Below are 19,071 nucleotides of genomic sequence, written 5' to 3' on the forward strand. Positions count from 1 at the left end.
TGTAACTATCCAACCGCCCAAAATTTCAACACCTCTTGCAATGGTTTGACCCCTTTCCATTTTAACCGTACAAATTCTACAACTACCTTCCCTATCTCCTCAAAGTCATTTCTCCTGCGCATCCCCCGTCTTACCTTAATAGCACATGTTAATTTATCATCAATAGCTGTATCCGATTTTTGAGTGTTCTGCTTTTGTGAGTCTCCCCGCTCCTACGCTGCATTCCGTGTCTCCTTATCTACCCCTGAAAGTGGTACAAATGGCAGGATGCTTTAGCAGAGGGTAAATCAGCTGTCCTTGAAGCTCTCTGAGACCCAGGAATTTTATGATGCTCCTCCCTCACTGAAGGCTAACTTGCCAGGGTAACGTCGGACATCCAAGACCTAAAATGGTCAAATGGCCTGGGCACATTGGGGCCACTCCGAGGTGATGCAGGGGTCAAGATGGAGCCATGACCTGTAACCTTTCCTGACATATGTGAAGATGTTTTATGGCTCTTTGTCTGCTATGTTCAAACTACTATATAAGCTTTTTTTCTAAAGTGCCTCAGGGCAGGCCTTCTCAACTGGCACGTTGAGTTGAGTGAGTCCTGCCCTATTGCAACTCTGGGTCCCTAAATCTGGGTGCTGGTCTAAGAAATAGTTTCCTTGGTTCTGTGGTTAATTCACCCTCCTCCATATGACATCCTTTTATATATTTGAACATGGCTATCATATCACCCCTTAACCTTCTCTTCTCCAGGCTAAACATACCCAGCTCCCTAAGCCGTTCCTCATAAGGCATTGTTTCCAGGCCTTTGACCATTTTGGTTGCCCTCTGTCCGTCCTGTATGCATGAATTTGGCTTTGCACTATCTGTTGCCACTTCTGCAGAAAATGCAAACGTTTCAGCCGCTTCTCTGCTTACCTCCTAATTCAGAAACTGCAGTTACAGAGAAACATCGTTTTCTTCTTCTTTCCTTCCCGAGGAAAGTCTCCTTTTACATTGGTGCATGTGCGTTGTTCATGACTTGTGTGTGTGTGTGTGTGTGTGTGTGTGTGTCTATTTGAGATCCAGTGTTTTTGCTCATCCTCCCTTGCACCATCAATCAGCATTGCTGTAAACTTTTGAGACAGCTCCTGGATCACTGTCAGAAATGTTCATATTGTTTAATAAATGAGCAGCAGGAGGAGCCTGGACACTTGAATTAACATATACACCAGCCATATTCTCTGGAATGTTCACCTCAAAGGAAAAGAGAGAGGGAGCATCTGCCTTGCACACAGAAGTGTACAAAATACTGAGTTTGATGGACCAGTGCTCCGTTTCAGTATAAGGCTGCTTCCTTCATACCTATTCAAACAGTTCTTGCTTTAAAACCATGAGGACTAGGATCTTACTTTATATTTAATGGAAAAGAGGTCAGTGCTGGAGCACCTGCTTTCCATGTAGAAGGCCCAGGTTCATTTCTTAGCATCTGCAGATAGGGCCGGAAATTTATTCTGCCTGAAACCCTGGAGAGAGCTGCTGCCAATCAGTGCAGGCAATACTGGGTTATGGCCTAAGGCAGCTTTCAGAAAGAAAGAAAAGAAGAGTGCTATTTTTTCTAGAAAAAGCGGTGCCGTGACTCACCAAGGATGCGGGTGGCGCTGTGAGTTAAACCACAGAGCCTAGGGCTTGCTGATCAGAAGGTCGGTGGTTCGAATCCCCACGACAGGTTGAGCTCCCATTGCTCAGTCCCTGCTCCTGCCCACCTAGCAGTTTGAAAGCACGTCAAAGTGCAAGTAGATAAATAGGTACCGTTCCGGCAGGAAGGTAAACAGCGTTTCCATGCGCTGCTCTGGTTCACAGAAGCGGCTTTGTCATGCTGGCCACATGACCCGGAAGCTGTACGCCGGCTCCCACGGCCAGTAACACGAGATGAGCGCCGCAACCCCAGAGTCGGACACAACTGGACCTAATGGTCAGGGGTCCCTTTACCTTTACCTTTACCTAACTCACCATGAATGCCTCCCTCGTTCTCTTAGAATGGCAATGGTGCCCACAACTGAGTTCCAGTGAGTTCTGGCTGAGGGAAAAAATTGCTGGAAAGAAGGAAAGAGAGAGGGAGAGTGAGGGAGGGGGAGGGAGGGAGGGAGAGAGAGAGAGAGAGAGAGAGAGAGAGAGAGACCAGGGATGTTTGTTTGGCTGCCTCCTAGGCTTTGATCAACAGCATCAAGAAGACAATTCAGTGGTGTATATTGTTCCATCATGTTGTCACTACATTCTCTCAGTTTGTCATCACCGAGTTCTGCCTCTGTTTGGCTAAGAGCAGAATTTCCTTCTGTGCTTTGTGGTTAGAGGGGACCTGCCTTGTTAATGCACTTGTCAAGTCGCCTGTCGTCTCAGGCTGCTGAAAGAGCTTTATTAATCCCTAGCCGCAGAGGATGCGAGGCCGCATCTAACACTGTCAGCTTTTGACAGTGCTGGCTGCGGCAGATGGGAGCTGTGGCCCGAAACATTTGGGTGGGCACAGGGTTGGGGAAGGCTGCTCTAGACATGGGCATGCTGTCTTGCCTGCTGATACCTTCCTCCAATCCCATCGTTCCTGAGGACAGGTCGGCAACCCATTGAGCTTTCAAGCACTGCTCCTCAGTGCCAGGTAGGTGACTAGAGAAACCTCTGCATAAAAACCTAACAAGAGCCTGCTGGATGAGGCCAATGGCCCATCTAGTCCAACATCCTGTTCTCACAGTGGCCAACCAGATGCCTGTGGAAAACCCCAAAAAGAAGAAACTGAGCACAAGAGCATTCTCCCCTTGGGTGATTTCCAGCAATTTCTATTCAGAGCATAGCCACCATGATGGGGGGGGGGTCAAGAGGTAAGGGATAGTGGCATGTGCCCTCCCCGAATTATTTCCTGCTCCCTCCATTGCTTCCCAGCTGCCATTCACAATTGGCAAAATTCCTGCATTAGCATGGGTGAAATCCTTGCTCTCCTAACAACGGCCATCACCATCATCCCTTTGCAAACTAGTTATATTTTTTCTAGGCTTTGCAAGCTCCTTGGGACAGAGATCGCTCAGTTGCTAGAAACTCTTAACTGACTCTCTGGCCAACACTTCTTTCGCCCCATCCATGGGAGTAGCCAGGATTTTTTGGGGGGGCAGGCTTTTGTAGGGAGGGGCAGAACCTCATATTTGTGTTGATTTTTATTGATTTGGGAGGGGGCAGCTGCCTCCTGCCCCCCCAACTTGGACACGCCCATGGCCTCATCTGCTCTATGCATTTGAAGCACCACACTTGGTGACAGTCGTGGTTTCCCCCCCCCGAGCATCCTGAGAGCTATAGTTCGTTAAAGGGTGCCAAGTGCTACAGTTCCCAGAGCTCCTGGGAAGAGCGATGGACGGGGAAACCACCCTGAGAACTGCAGGAGAAAACCCTCCCTCCCTCTCTTCCCTCCTTCCTTCCTTCCGCGTCAGTCTTTCTTTCCTTCCTTACCTTCCTCCTCCATCCCTCCTTCTCCTGCCTGCTAAGCTATCCAAACACGGGTCCCTACCTGGACCCAGCCAAGCCGAGCCTCTTCCCATTGGCTTCCCCCGCCAGCCCCGCCCCCTCCCTCCCGCAAGCCCCGCCCTCGGGGCGGAGCCAAGGGGGAGTCCCTTCCACGCGGCGCCTCCGAGAGAGCCGCACATTGACTTGAGCGTTGCTGCTCGCTGGTGCCTCTCGCTCCGGGTCTGCGTCTCTTCTGCTAAAGGGAGTCTCGTCCCTGCGAGAGTCTGCAAAACGAAACAAAACAAAAACAAAAAAAATCAAAGGAGGACAATAGTGGATTTTTATTTTTAAAAATTGGTTTTTCTCATTTAAAATTCAACTTCTGCAGAACGCAGAGATCACTTTCTCTTGCATGAAGAGGGGTTAAAAAAAAGCAAAGCAACGCACGGGGCGGGCAGAATAATGTAGTTATTATTATTTTAATTGTCCAAGAGGAAATCCGGCAGGAAAGAAGCATTTTTGCAATTGTTGGGTCTACCTTGCCCCGCACCGTCACGCTATGGAGTATAAAGCAAGACCGCATCTGTGGTTTTGGGTGACCGTCTTCAGCGGCATAATTTCCAAGGTGAGTGAGCAAAGGTTTGGAATACCCCCTTTTTCTCTGCAAAGACGGTAAGGGGGAAGGGCAAGATAGGAAATTCTTAAAACAGGAGAAGGGAACGTCTCTGGTTTCTAAACACCTTCATGCCTTAGGAAGATAGGGAGCTGCTTTATACTGAGCCAGACCATTGGTCCATTTCATAAAATCGTAGAATCGGAGGGGTCCCAGAGGGTACATCTAGCCCAATCTCAACTCTAGCCCAATCTCAACTCTAGCATCCAAGACAGCTGGCCATCCAACATCTGCTTCAAAATCTCCAAGGAAGGAGAATCTACCACCTCTCCTGGGACTCTGTTCCTTTGTCAAACAGGTTCTACTGTCAGAGAGTTCTTCCTGATCTTTAGTTGGAATCTCCTTTCTGGTAGCTTGAAACCATTGGTTTGAGTCCTACCCTCCGGAGCAGAAGAAAACATCTGTCCTCCATCATCCATGGGGAAGCCCTTTAGATACCTGAAGATGGCTATCATATCTCCTCTTCCACTTTTCTAGGATAAACATACCCAGCTCCCTCAATCTTTCCTCATCAGACTTGGTTAATTCCAGACCCTTGATCATCTTGGCCACCTGCCCTCCTCTGCACACGTTCCTGCTTGTCGACATCCTTCTTAAATTGTGGCGCCCAGAACGGGACACAGTATTCCAGGTGTGGTCTGAACAAGTCAGAATAGAGCGGTACTGTGACTTCCCTTGATCAGGACACTGTACTTCTGTTGACGCAGCCTGGAAGAGCATTAGCGTTTTCGATTCAGTCTACCCTGACTGGCAGCAGCTCTGTGGGTGGTTTCAGATGGGGTATGATCCTAGCCCTAGCTAGAGATGGAAGATGGGACTTTCTGCACGCAAGACAGTTCCTCTGCTACTGAGCTACACCCCTTTCCCCTATTAGGGACATAGGAATTTGCCTTGCCATGGGTCAGAGGTTTGGTCCATCTAAGCCTGTATTGTCCACACTGGCTGGCAGCAGCTCTCTAGAAGGTTTCAGACAGGGGGCGTTCCCATCCCACAGCAGGGAATGAATCAAAGCTACCAATGAGCTGCGTCTTTTCAGGCTTGCCCTATTTGGAGTAGCTTAGTGGGGAAACTGGGGTGTCAGGATAAAAGCCCACGAGGATGGGTGCTGTGTTGGGTCAAAACATTCTACAGCGCCTGGCACAAGGCACCTAGTCGCAGTAAACATACTGGGACTTCTTCCAGGGAGTGACATTTTAAATGGGCTGCTTTCTAGGTCTGTCCAAAGGGTTGTCTAATGCTTTAAAAACTCCACTTTGTGTTTATACATGCGTGCAAAAAATACGCACACACTCGCACATATATCAAACTTGATTTTTTTAAAAAGCATCCAGCAGTGATCTGGACAAGTTTACTCTGAATGTTGGAAGGATGCTGCTAACCACTAAAACCCTGTATTTATTATCGTGGCCGCCGGTCTCTGTCTCTCATATATGCACAAATGCATGTCTGTGTGTATAGACAGATGTCAAACGTGCTTGTGTTTTTATTTTGTAATATTTATGCTTTGGTTTTATTCTACACCCCTGAGAGGTTTTAAAAAAAAAATATCGAGTAGCATAGAAACGGTCTTAAATTAATCAATAGCATTTGACAGTATTGATCTTCCAACTTTATCAGTGCTTAATTTCTAGACAAACAGGCGATGAGGAAGGTGCTTTCTGCACATGCTCAGGGCATTTTCATTTGTTCCTGCATGGTCTTGTTCTGGTATTGAGACCAATGGATCAGCCTTGGTGAGCTTAAAGTCAGATTATGTCAAGGGACTTCATTAATTCTTCTTATTTTTGGTTTATGGGGGGAGAATTTCAGTTTTTTCCTCAGCACAGGGCAAAGCAAAAGCTTTCCATTTCCCCTGTTCATCGATTCATTGGGTGGGGGCAAAGCGCTTTAGCCGAGGGTCAAGACCCACACATGAAATCAGGAGATTTGTGATGGGACCTCTTGACACTCCCCTCCCCAGCTCAAAGCAGCTGCTGGGAGGCTGTTTCTCAGTGGTCCTGGGGGGTATTCAAACTTCCACCTCCACACACACCATATTATTAATCTGAATAGCTGCCCTTTCATCCCCACAACAAGCCTTGTTGTTGTTGTTGTTCAGTCGTTCAGTCTTCGTGACCCCATGGACCAGAGCATGCCAGGCACCCCTATTCTCCACTGCCTCCCGCAGTTTGGCCAAACTCATGTTAGTAGCTTCGAGAACACTGTCCAACCATCTCATCCTCTGTCGCCCCCTTCTCCTTGTGCCCTCCATCTTTCCCAACATCAGGGTCTTTTCTAGGGAGTCTTCTCTTCTCATGAGGTGGCCAAAGTACTGGAGCCTCAACTTCAGGATCTGTCCTTCTAGTGAGCACTCAGGGCTGATTTCTTTAAGAATGGATAGGTTTGATCTTCTTGCAGTCCATGGGACTCTCAAGAGCCTCCTCCACAACAAGCCTTGCAGTGGGTAAAAATCCAGCATGCTTCTCATCCAAAGTTGAATCAATAGCCCCAACAGAGGCCACAGACCCTCCATAGCTAAGCAATTATGAGCCTTGGTGATTTCAGCAAGGAAGTTAAGAGAGTGTTTAATTCTTCTTTCTCTCTCTTTGGAAGTCAATAGGAGGGCTTTGATCGATTTGAACAAAGAGGGTGGACTTCCATTCACTGAGTTTGTGCAGCAGGACTTCCAAATGGTTTCTGCCTATAATCATTTGCTTGTCCCCCTAGTTCTGTTATGTCCCCCCCCCCAGTTTTTTATTATAAAAATCACAGATCTTTACTATATTATTCCAGAGTTCATTTTAAAAAAAGACCCTGTTGGATTGTAATCGCCTGGTTGTGCCACAAGTTGTATTTCCACCCCTCTCTCTTCCCATTAATCACTTCCATTTCCCACAGTTAATGCCTCTTCACTCGCTGTGTTCAGCTGCAAAATACATTTGCGCTGCAGAACATACAGGCTGTCACAGATTGCATGTTATTCTCATAATACCGTCACCCCTGTGTATGGAGCTGTGCAGAGAATGGAAGGAGAGGAGCTTAAACTTCTAAACTGCAGGTAATTGAGGGAGGAATAGACATCACTTCAGTTAACGCAGACATAGATTTAGTTCACGTAAGGGCAGGGGCAACCAAGGTGATGGCCTCCAGGTTTGCAGTTAAGGACTGCAATGTCCATCTGAGAGCAATGATGGGATTTGTAGTCCACAGCATCAGTCTATCCCTGAAGAGCGGATCAAGTCATGGTGTGAAAACCGAGAATAATGGCACATCAGGATTAAGGAGATCGGGGGCGGAGAGGGGTGACAAGCTGAATCTATGTTGCCAAAGCCATCTTGCAGGAAATTGTGTTTCTTCTGTGGCCCACATGTCCTCTTTGCAATACTGCCTGGGAGTATGGCATACCTGGGAGATGGTGAATTTGAACCCCACCTCTGTGGGAGGGTAACCAATACGTCACTTGGCCTCGGTCCTCCCATTTGTGAAATGGGTTCATGCGGAAGGCGAACGAAAAAGGGGGTTGATGTTGTCACACCTCCAGCCACTTCCTACACACGTTGGCCCCAAAGTTAAGCCCCACTTGAGTTCAGTAGGACTTGTTTCTAATTGTCGTTTGAGATCTGCGTAAGTCTTTTACTGTCACCTTGGCTGTAAAGAAAGACAGTCCTTTAATGGCTATTCTCAGGAGCCAAATACACATTTGGGCACCTTGCCTTCCTTGAAACTGAGAATTTTGAGAAATGAGAAAAAGCTTCTCTCTGCAAGTCATATTTCCTCAGTGTCATTTGCCGGGACTGTTCCCATGTACACATCCCATCACCTAAAAACTGTAACATCAGCGTTGACTTGCCAGTATGAATGGGCCATAAACAGAGCCCAGACTGCTGGATCCGACCAAGAGACCATCTAATTCAGTGTGCAGAGGCAAATCAGATTCTTTCTGGATACTCACAGGCAGCGCATGAAAGGGTTGAGCCCCTCCTTGTGGTTTTTCCTGGGTGTCTATTAGGCAGTGGTATACTGCCTCTGAACATGGGGTTTCCATTTAACTCTTACAGCCGATAGGAACCAAGAAAATTATCCTTCCTGAAATTGAGGGATCTTTTTCTAAGCCCAGTGGTCCTCGAAAGATTCAGTCCTACCGATGTTTTAAAAAGGCATCTCCTGCTATGCCAGGCCTCCTCCATCCTGCTGATGAGAGCACCTGGCTTGAGAGCAGTACATGTGAAAAGGATCTAGGAGTCTTGGTAGACCACAATCTTGACATGAGTCAACAGTGTGATGTAGCAGCTAAAAAAGCCAATGCAATTCTGGGCTGCATCAATAGGAGTATAGCGTCTAGAACAAGGGAGGTAATAGTACCACTATATTCTGCTCTGGTCAGACCTCACCTGGAATACTGGGCACCACAGTTCAAGAAGGATACTGACAAGCTGGAACGTGTCCAGAGGAGGGCAACCAAAATGGTCAAAGGCCTGGAAACGATGCCTTATGAGGAACGGCTTAGGGAGCTGGGTATGTTTAGCCTGGAGAAGAGAAGGTTAAGGGGTGATATGATAGCCATGTTCAAATATATAAAATGATGTCATATAGAGGAGGGTGAAAGGTTGTTTTCTGCTGCTCCAGAGAAGCGGACACGGGGCAATGGATTCAAACTACAAGAAAGAAGATTCCACCTAAACATTAGGAAGAACTTCCTGACAGTAAGAGCTGTTCGACAGTGGGATTTGCTGCCAAGGAGTGTGGTGGAGTCTCCTTCTTTGGAGGTCTTTAAGCAGAGGTTTGACAGCCATCTGTCAGGAATGCTTTGATGGTGTTTCCTGCTTGGCAGGGGGTTGGACTGGATGGCCCTTGTGGTCTCTTCCAACTCTAGGATTCTATGATTCTATGCCCTCAGGATCAGAGCCAGTGTGGTTAAGAGCGGTAGACTCATAATCTGGTGAACCGGGTTCGCGTCTCCGCTCCTCCACATGCAGCTGCTGGGTGACCTTGGGCTAGTCACACGTCTTTGAAGTCTCTCAGCCCCACTCACCTCACAGAGTGTTTGTTGTGGGGGAGGAAGGGAAAGGAGAATGTGAGCCGCTTTGAGACTCCTTCGGGTAGTGATAAAGCGGGATATCAAATCCACACTCTTCTTCTTCTTCTCAGGATGGTTTTGCTTTAAAATCAGTGCTTTTCAGTGGAATCCAACTGCAATCATTTAGTGCAGATTAACAGGCATACTGCTTGAGATTTCAAATGGTGTGTGAATTTAGCCTCATTCGCCCAGCCATTCTTGAAACGCCAGCTTCGCAGGCCGGCTTCTAATTTCTTAGCTGGAAGCACTTGAGTAACCATTGATATATTCCCAATAATTCCCACATGCATCACATCCCTTACTTTTCTTCCCTTTGGTCGTCTGGGGGGGGGGGCGGGGGGGGTTGCTTCCTTTTGCTCCTTCGTTACAATGCTGTGAAACTGGTTGCAACGCAGGCTGGTTTGCAACATAGAACACAGGTGTCTATACAGCGCAAAACCCAAATCAGTTATATGAATTCAATTCTGATAAGAAATGCAAATAAAATACAAGTTCTCTTAACAGCAGCGACATATAAAAAAAACAAGGGGGGAGGAGATCAGCAGCAGGGTGTCTAAAATACAAAGAACAGTGCAAAAATGCAGAATCTTCTCCTCCACCCAAAGGTGCCTTTTAAAAAGAAAATGGCAGACCCTCCCAGCTCTTACTTTGCAGCTTTCCTTTCCTCTCCCATTCTCTCATCCTGGGAGATCTTCACTTTCTTGCCTCCCTTTCAAGGTCTTTCCATCATCTACCTGCCACTTTCATACTGCTTTCACTGGTAGTTTAAAAAAAACAAAACAAGAAGCAACAGCTTCTTGGTCACACACTAATGTGACCGAGGAATCTGAACACAAGCCAGGGTTGTGAAAACTGAAAGTGGCCCGGTTTTCTCGGCGGTTCCCATTAAGTTCCATGGGATGAGGAACACAGTGAGCAGGATTTAATCTGGGATTCGTGGAATGGAGCGGGCAGCCTGCCCCTTTGCCTGAGGGCCAGTGGGAGGAAAGGGGGGGTGCTTGATCCCCAACTCAATGAGCACACACCCTTCTAAATGCAAAGGGACCCCTGACCATTAGGTCCAATCGCGGATGACTCTGGGGTTGCGGCACTCATCTTGCTTTATTGGCCAAGAGAGCCAGCGTACAGCTTCCGGGTCATGTGGCCAGCATGACTAAGCCGCTTCTGGTGAACCAGAGCAGCGCACAGAAATGCCATTTACCTTCCTGCTGGAGTGGTACCTATTTATCTACTTGCACTTTGACGTGCTTTCGAACTGCTAGGTTGGCAGGAGCAGGGACCGAGCAACGGGAGCTCACTCCGTTGTGGGGATTCGAACCGCCGACCTTCTGATCAACAAGCCCTAGGCTCTGTGGTTTAACCCACAGCACCGCCCGCGTCCCTTCACACACCCTTCTAGTTTCTCCCATATAAGTGAATGGTGGGAAGGAAAGTAGCATACTAGGAGGTGTTGTTGCATTGGGAAAAATCCTTGCCCCATTGCCTTTTAATTCCCCACAACAACCTTGTGGGGTAGGTTAGGCTGAAAGAGAGAGAGCGACTGGCCCAAGGTCATCCCATGAGCTTTATGGCTGAGTAGGGACCTGGTCGCTGAGGTCTTGGTCCAACACTGCAACCCCTGCAATATGTCCTTGATAGACCCTCTTTGCCTTCCTTTCTCCTGTTATAATGACAGGCATTTACCTTAGATACTGAAAATGGGCTTCTAACTTTTGCGCTACTAGCTGGTTGGTTACAGCTGACCCTTGGCAATGCTGGTCAGAGAGCCGTGGGGTGAGGTTCCTGCAGAGCACAGCTCTTGTTGTGGCAACAGATGAAGTCACAGGCTATTGCATTCAGCAGAGATCTGAGAGGAGGGCGATATATTTTTAGGGCCAGGAGAAGTGCCTGGCAGGGCAAGAACTCACATTGAAGAAACAGTCTCCCGAGAGAACGTGATGCTTCTCTGTAGGAATGTAAACCCAGGCTGGGTAAAATGTTAGGATACATAGCTTGGGGAAAACACACCTCGTGAATCACAGGGCTTCCTCGCCTTTGACATCTCTGCGCACATTCTTCCGTTGCTGGGAGGACCCTGCCTTGGCTGAATCTTTCCCCTTCTTTATGCAAGGCAGGCTCCATCAGCATCCAGAAAACGAGTGGTTTCTTCATTTATATATTGCATTTATAGTCCAGCTTTTTTCTCCATGGGGTTTAAGGTGGTTTAACTGGTTCTTCTTCTCCTCCTCGTCACTGAATCCCCACAACAACAACCCAGTGAACTGGCCCAGGGTTCCCCAGTGAGCTTCACAGATGAGTGAGGATTCGAACTCAGGCCTCCCAGGTCCTAGCCTGACAACCACTGCACAACACCGGCTTTTGGAAGGCTGACCCAGGCCCAGGGGCGTACCCAGGATCAAAACTAGTGGGGGGGGGCAAGCCATGGTCGTTCAGGTTGTGACATTTCAGCACGGAAAGGCGAATGAAACCAAAATTTTAGGAAAATTATAAATAATTATAGCAGTGCTTTATTACGGTAGTTATTAAAATTATTTGCTTGAATTTTTTTTAATTTTTATTCTAGTTACATGTCTTATACCAGGGGTGGCCAACTCCCAAGAGACTGTGATCTACTTTCAGTAGTGATCTACCCCCGTTTTTTTGGGGTTCAGCTCAAAGTTGTTGACCTTTTTTGGGGATGAGGAATGCCCCATTTTTTAGGGGTTCAGTTCGTTTTTAGATTACTGACCATATTATGTAAACAGCAAACAAAAACAGCTTCAAAAAACAGAAAAACTCCCCCCCCAAAAAAAACAGAAAGCCCCCAAATGGCTGAAAAACTCAGTTTCCTAGGATCCTCAGCCATCGCAACTCACCATGCAAGGGAACTGCTTCCAAAGCTCCTTTGCAACGATCAGCCGGCGCAACACACACACACACACACACACACGCAGTGGCCGGCTCAATTGTTATTTAGATTTTGGGAGGGGGAGAAAGACCGGTAGTTGAGCTTTTTAGGAGAGCTTTTTTTTCCTTTTAGGCTGCCAATAACTATTTAATTATTATTATTTTTTGCTTCGGGGGAGGGCAGGTGCCCCCTCCTGCCCCCCCTTGGGTACGCCCAGGCCCAGGCCATTAAAGGACCACAGTGGTGCAACTGGTGCTTTTTAGGAGAGCTTTTTTTTCCTTTTAGGCTGCCAATAACTATTTAATTATTATTATTTTTTGCTTCTGGGGGGGCAGGTGCCCCCTCCTGCCCCCCTTGGGTACGCCCAGGCCCAGGCCATTAAAGGACCACAGTGGTGCAACTGACCCATTGAATGGGAAGGGCTATCTTCCTTCGAGGTTCACGGTCCAATTTTCATAACATTTGTGCGACAAACGCTTCATAGCCTTGAACCCTTCCCCCCCCCCCCCGCAGTCTTAGGGCCAAAGTAGCCCTGACTTTTCTTTTATGAAAATCAGTTTGAATGGGAAAGTAATAACTTTTGGGGTGGTGGCAGGCAGGGAGGGAGGTGGAGGTTTAACCCTTTCCTTCTTTGCTGAGGATAAACCCATAGGTTGAAACTTTTATGGTGCCACTGGGAGGGAGAACAACTGTTCCTCTCAGTGATACCAACTTCAAAGCAGGGGTTTTAATCTGGGGAGGAGTGGGTTAGATCAGGGGTAGGCAACCTAAGGCCCGGGGGCCGGATGTGGCCCCAATTGCCTTCTCAATCCGGCCCGTGGACGGTTTGGGTATCGGCGTGTTTTTACCTGAGTAGAATGTGTCCTTTTATTTAAAATGCATCTCTGGGTTATTTGTGGGGCCTGCCTGGTGTTTTTACATGAGTGGAATGTGTGCTTTTACCTTATTTAAAATGCATCTCTGGGTTATTTGTGGGGCCCGCCTGGTGTTTCAACATGAGTAGAATGTGTCCTTTTATTTAAAATGCATCTCTGGGTTATTTGTGGGGCCTGCCTGGTGTTTTGACATGAGTAGAATGTGTCCTTTTATTTAAAATGCATCTCTGGGTTATTTGTGGGGCCCGCCTGGTGTTTCAACATGAGTAGAATGTGTGCTTTTATTTAAAATGCATCTCTGGGTTATTTGTGGGGCCCGCCTGGTGTTTCAACATGAGTAGAATGTGTGCTTTTATTTAAAATGCATCTCTGGGTTATTTGTGGGGCCTGCCTGGTGTTTTGACATGAGTAGAATGTGTCCTTTTATTTAAAATGCATCTCTGGGTTATTTGTGGGGCCGGCCTGGTGTTTTGACATGAGTATATATAGTCCAGCCCCCCACAAGGTCTGAGGGACGGTGGACCGGCCCACGGCTGAAAAAGGTTGCTGACCCCTGGGTTAGATTCTCCCCTCATGCCTGCTCTGATCCTCTTAATGATCAGCCTTCTCAGCCCCCCCCCCCAAGAAACCCTGCAGCTGACACATTTATAAGGTCACGTCACTGTTTTTAGAGGTTCTTTTTCATTTCCCCGGACTAGGCAAGGTTTGGTTGCGGTCGCTCATTGGGAAACAGAAAGCACTCTGCATATGCTCAGAGGGATTCTCATTGTTGCTTTTATTCCTCATGTCATGGAGTGTCCCGGGTTGGGGAGGGGGGGTGGAGAGACTGTTCTGTTCTTCCTCTCCGGAAAGCTGTGACAAGCTAAATTATGTAAGAAGGCGAGATGTTTATTAATTCCAGCACATTGTATGTTTGTTTTCTTCTCTTGCAAACACTCAGAGAGCGGTGCTTTTTGCCCTCCCTTCGCGCCTGCCGTTCGCACCATTTGTTGCAGAGTGTCGGTTAGCGGAGTGGTGGGGCTTGGAATCGAGTCCCGCCGCTCTCTGGAACCGGAAAGCCAGAAGGTGTCCCTGAACTCTGATAACGCCCCTCGCTTGCCTGGATGGAAGACAGAGAGGAGCTTGTCTGGAAACTACTGTACAAAGGCCAAATTTGCATGGAATCATAGCCTCGTAGAGTTGGGAGGGACCCCCAATGGCCATCTAGTCTGACCCCCTGCTATGCAGCCCCGCCCACTTTGCCTCTCGCCCCACCCACCGCTTGCATGCTGCCACTGTGAGCATGAGCGTTGTGAGCCTTACTTGCTACGATAGTGAAATCATCTCTGCTGGGATAGACACCCATGCTTCTCTTGAAAACTCCCACAAGCAGAGGCTGTGATTTTTTTTAAAAAAAATATATTTATTAAAGGTTTTCCAATTAAATCCAAATTACAATACATGATTAAATTTTTCTAACCCCCCTTTCTCTCACCAAGAGGAGCATACTAATCAAACCCCCCTCTCACTGGGGTGATCAATAATGCTTTCCCAATTTAACCACTTACATTGCACACATCATTTTTACTTTCTCGGACTTCCCCGATTCCCCCCCCCCCATTGAATCCCTTATTAACCCTAATTCACAGTTATTGCCAATTTAATCCCCATATTACTTTTTCACCTTCTTACATTTTCCATATATCTTCTTCTAAATACTTTTCCAGCTTACAAATCTACTCTATCATTTTAAACTATCCTCCGCATTCACTGTATTTCTAACCTCCATTGTCTAATCCCAAATCCATTTCAACAACTGATTTAAAATTAATTTTGCTTTAACTCTTTCCCCCCCCCCTTTCCCCTCCTATACACCATTCATTTAACCACATTATCCATTGTCCATTGCCAAACCGTATGTCTATACTGTAATACAAAGAGAATTTCCATAAAACCATCATTTTTTCAGCCCAGTGATTTTTTTGTTTTTTAAAAAGGAGAGCTCTCAAAATGATTCATGCCAGAAAACTAAACTGCTTGCATACTGTTGAGGGGAAAAGACTCTCCTCCAGATTTATCAGACGTGGGTGAGGAGGAGAATTTCTTTCTTCAGACTCTCCTCCCCTGGCTTTCTTTTCTCTACCACATTTTTTTTTCCCTGGGAGAGGTTCTGTGCTGGGAATAGCAGCGAAACAGGCTGGTATTCAACAGGAGAAGCTTTATCCATCTGAGCCCTGCCATGAAGGGCGATGCTTCAGCTGTGGTTTATTTATTTATTACACCGTTTATATCTTGCCTTTTTCTCCAAGGAACTCAAGGGGGCAGAAATGGTTTTTCTCCTCTTCATTGAATCCCCACAACAATCTTGTGAGTTAGGTTAGGCTAAAGGTCAGTGATTGGGCCAAGGTCACCCAGTGGGTGTCATGGCCAAGTCGGGATTTGAACCCTGGTCTCCCAGGTCCTAGCCCAATGCTCTAACCATTGCCCCGCACTGCCTCACCGCAAAGCAGCTTAGGAAGCTGCTTTCTACAAAGTCAAGCCCAATTGGTCCTGCTAACTCAGTATTGTCCACACAGACCGGCAGCAGCTCTCCAGGGCAGTGGAGGTACCATTGGGGACCATCTGCATGCAAAACAGGTGTTCTGCCACCGAGCTACACCGTTGAATTTCTACCTGTTGATGTGCCCACTGAAGGCAGAGAGCAAATGTCCAGGCCGCAGGATGTTCAGAGTGGCAGAACATTTTTCTGGTATCACCATGGTGAATGGATGACAAAGGTCTCACAGCTCTGTGCGAAATCTTGTGATATATATATATATATATATTTTCCCTGCCAGATTCATTTCAGCAAAGCTTGACGCTTGGCTTTTGGGTCGCTGTGAGTTCTTTGTGTGGCAGGCGAAAGAGGCCAGCCTTTCTAAAGCAGCTGTTTCGGTCGGAGACCCGGAGCTAAAATTCCAGGAGACATGGGATGAATATGTTTGGGGGCCAAAGAGCCAAATATTTCCGAGCACCTGGCCTGAAAGACAAATGGGCCAATGACAGAAGGCTGGGTCTGGGGTTTCTTAGAGCTGCCGGCCCTCGCTCGAGATTTATAAGGACGGCATCTGAAAAGTTATTGTAAAATAGTTTTCCTGGCTTGAGCAGCATTGAGCTGATGCCACAAACCTGCAGTTAAAAAGAAAGAAAATTCAGGTGTACTGATGCTTGCTGTGAATTTTGGCTCTGATGCTTAGAGGTGGCGAGAAGGAATTCGGCTCAGGTTGTACCGAAAGGCAAACCTACCAAATTCGCAATCTGCAAACTGAAACAGAGCCGTCCTTTGAAATTATTCGCCTTTTGCCAATTCAGTTCTCGAGCCTAGTAATGTGTACAAAATTTGTTTGCTTATTTAATTAAGCTAGCTACGTGCTGGTTAAACACTTAAACGGTTTGTGAGGATACGATACAAAAAACAACAACAGGAGTCAAAACTTTAAAATCAGATTTGATTAAAATGCTTGCTGGATAGATATATATATGTGTGTGTGTATGTATTCAGTTTGCATATGCCATGTGCATTACATTAGTGAAAATAGCGTACAAAAATGTGTTATTTTAGGTGGTATTGCTTTGCTAAAGCTGTGTATGCTGAAGACAAAATTATGAACAAAAACCATTACATGTTTGGAGATTAGCACTGAAATGCTGGTTAATTTTTTGAGGACTTAAAAAAACAAAAACAACCACAAACTGACATGGAAATGTGTAGAGCTGGATTTAAGATTGGAAAAATGAGAAACCGATTCACTCATTGCTATTGATATTTTAGGTTGCTTTGCTAAATCATTGTATGCTGAAGACAAAATTATGAACAAAAATCATTACATGTTTAGAGATTAGCACTGAAATACTGGTTAATTTTTTGAGAACTTAAAAAAAAAAAACCAACCACAAACTGACATGGAAATGTGTAGAGCTGTATTTAAGATTGGAAAAATGAGAAACTGATTCAATCATTCCTACAATTCCTAGAATGGTAGAGTTGTAAGGGACCCCCAGGGGTCATCTAGTCCAACCCCCTGCAGTGCAGGAATCTCAGCTAAAGCTGACTGAAAGACTCAGTGGAAATGCATGGCATGAACCCCCCCCCCCCCGAGGGCTAGTGAATATATTTGTAAAGGAAAAAAGGCAGCGGATGACATCGACTTTGACTTAAGTACATAGCAAGAGCCCTGCTCAATCAGACCAAATTGTCCATCTTAGCACAGCATCCTGCTTCACGCAGTAGAGAAATAGCTGGCTGGATACTTCTGGGAAACTCTCAAGCAGAGGCTGAAGGTGATAGCCCTCCTTTGGTGTTCCTCCCAGCAGCTGGTGTTTGAAGGTAGACTGTCTCTGCACATGGAGGCTCCATGTTGCTGGGTGCCTCCTGGTTGGTGCTGACTTACAACGGGGCCTTCTTGGTGGTGGTCCCCTGCTGGTGGAATGCCCTCCCTGTCAATGGCTAGAAGAGACTATTCTCGGGAGCCTTGAAATGATTAGCTGCGAGGACCCATGATTGCTTGAAAGGGTTTTCAGATATCTTAATATTTTTCAGATGGTTTGATCTTTAATTGTCTAGTTTTTGTTGCTTTACTTGTGGCCTTGAATTTGCTTGGGAGATAGGGTGGGCTAGATATAAATAACAGCACTAGTACCAGCAGTTTGAAATAGTAAAGTCCTAGGGAAGCTGTACCATATACAGTAGATGGATGCATGTGTAATTCAGTGCTCAGGGTGAAGAGTATGGGGATTAAAACGGGGGAAGGAGTTTGATAAGCTGAACTAACTGTGTGAAAATGCACTTAGTCATGTTCATGTCACAGAGTAGCAATGCCTCAATGTGATTGAGATGGGTGGGCGATTAGATAATGAAGGATGCGAGCTTCGGAGTTAAGCAGAGCTCTGCTTCGTGCGTTGCTTTGTAAAGCCCCAATCCAGAATTGGCATCGCATGACCGAGCCAAGTGTTGTTCCTTAAGGCCAAGAAAATTAAGAGGTTTGTAACCAGGAATTGTGGTGGGTGCAAATCGCACCCTCCCCCCACCTCCTCTATCCGGAACCCCGATGCAAAAAAAAAAAAATCCTTCTTCCACCACCACGAAAAATAAAACCTTCATAGTGTGAGAAAAATGTCCGTTGAGAGGTTAAAAAGAGGGGGGACGGGACTTGACTGAGTGCCACGTTTCCATCGGGCCTCAGTTTGAGTGCATTGTCCGCTGTGAAAATATCGCTCTGCCTTTGCCAACGGAATTACAACCACATTGTCTTTTGCATAGCCAAAGTGTACAGTTGGCAAGCTCAGCTGTCTCGCTGGTACATGACAACTGCTCATGTTCTCTTGTTTCTCTCTTGCTTCCCCCCCCCCCCAACTTTGAGCTCTGCTTTCCAGCTTTCTTCATTCTGCCACCTGGCGTTACTTAGGGAAAGGTTTGCCTCAATGGGTAGAGCCATAGCTGTCAACTTTCGGATCTGAAAATAAGGGATCAGCAGTCTCACCTATCCCAGGGACAGTCACATGGCAGTGGTGGGCAGAGCCAGAAGCAAAAGTGGGCAGAGCAGCTAGAACGTGCCTCGGCCGTCGCTTTTGTGTGGTGGGCTGGCGCTCCAGCGTCGGCGCTGCGCCCGTCCCGTCTACTCGCCGCTCCCTCGCCCGGCTGGCTCAGCGGAATGCTCCAAGCGCCGCCCGCCCGCCCCGTTGCGCCCTGCACTGGGCTGGGCTTGTGGCAGCCGCCGCGGGCAGGCAGGCAAGCAAGCAAGCAGTCCCTCCGGCGAGCAGAGGAGGGCGAAGCAGGCCCGCCCGCCCGCCCGCTAGGCGAGAGGCGCACCCGGCCCCTGGAAGCGCTGGCGGTTCCGGCGCAGCAGCCAGCCCGGGAGGAGAGAGAGAGAGAGAGCGCTTGGCCAGGCTGCCGAAGGAGCGCTCCCCCTAGCGGCTTCTCGCTCGCTCTCCTGGCTCTCCTGCTCCGCTTGCAGCCGAGGGAAGCGCCGACGGCTTGTCTCTCCTCCCCCCAGGCATTCCCGGCCCTCCTCCACCTCCACACAACCCGGGAATATACGGGTTTTCGAGGCATCTGGTAGAGGAGCGGGAAACACGTGTAAAAATGGGGGAATCCCAGCCAATACGGGAT

General features: G+C 47.5%; 1 protein-coding gene across 1 annotated transcript in view; it reads left to right on the top strand.

The window, feature by feature from the left end:
* Positions 1–3,983: 3,983 nt before the first annotated feature.
* Positions 3,984–19,071, top strand: part of VIPR1 (vasoactive intestinal peptide receptor 1) — a 110,530-nt gene continuing 95,442 nt past the window's right edge. The window contains exon 1 of the mRNA XM_033165998.1: positions 3,984–4,078. Coding sequence (XP_033021889.1) covers positions 4,013–4,078 — 66 coding nt within the window. The 5' untranslated portion in view covers positions 3,984–4,012. The remainder of the gene's footprint in view (positions 4,079–19,071) is intronic.

This window comes from Lacerta agilis, chromosome 12, assembly GCF_009819535.1.
Source record: "Lacerta agilis isolate rLacAgi1 chromosome 12, rLacAgi1.pri, whole genome shotgun sequence".
Classification (NCBI taxonomy): Eukaryota; Metazoa; Chordata; class Lepidosauria; order Squamata; family Lacertidae; genus Lacerta; species Lacerta agilis.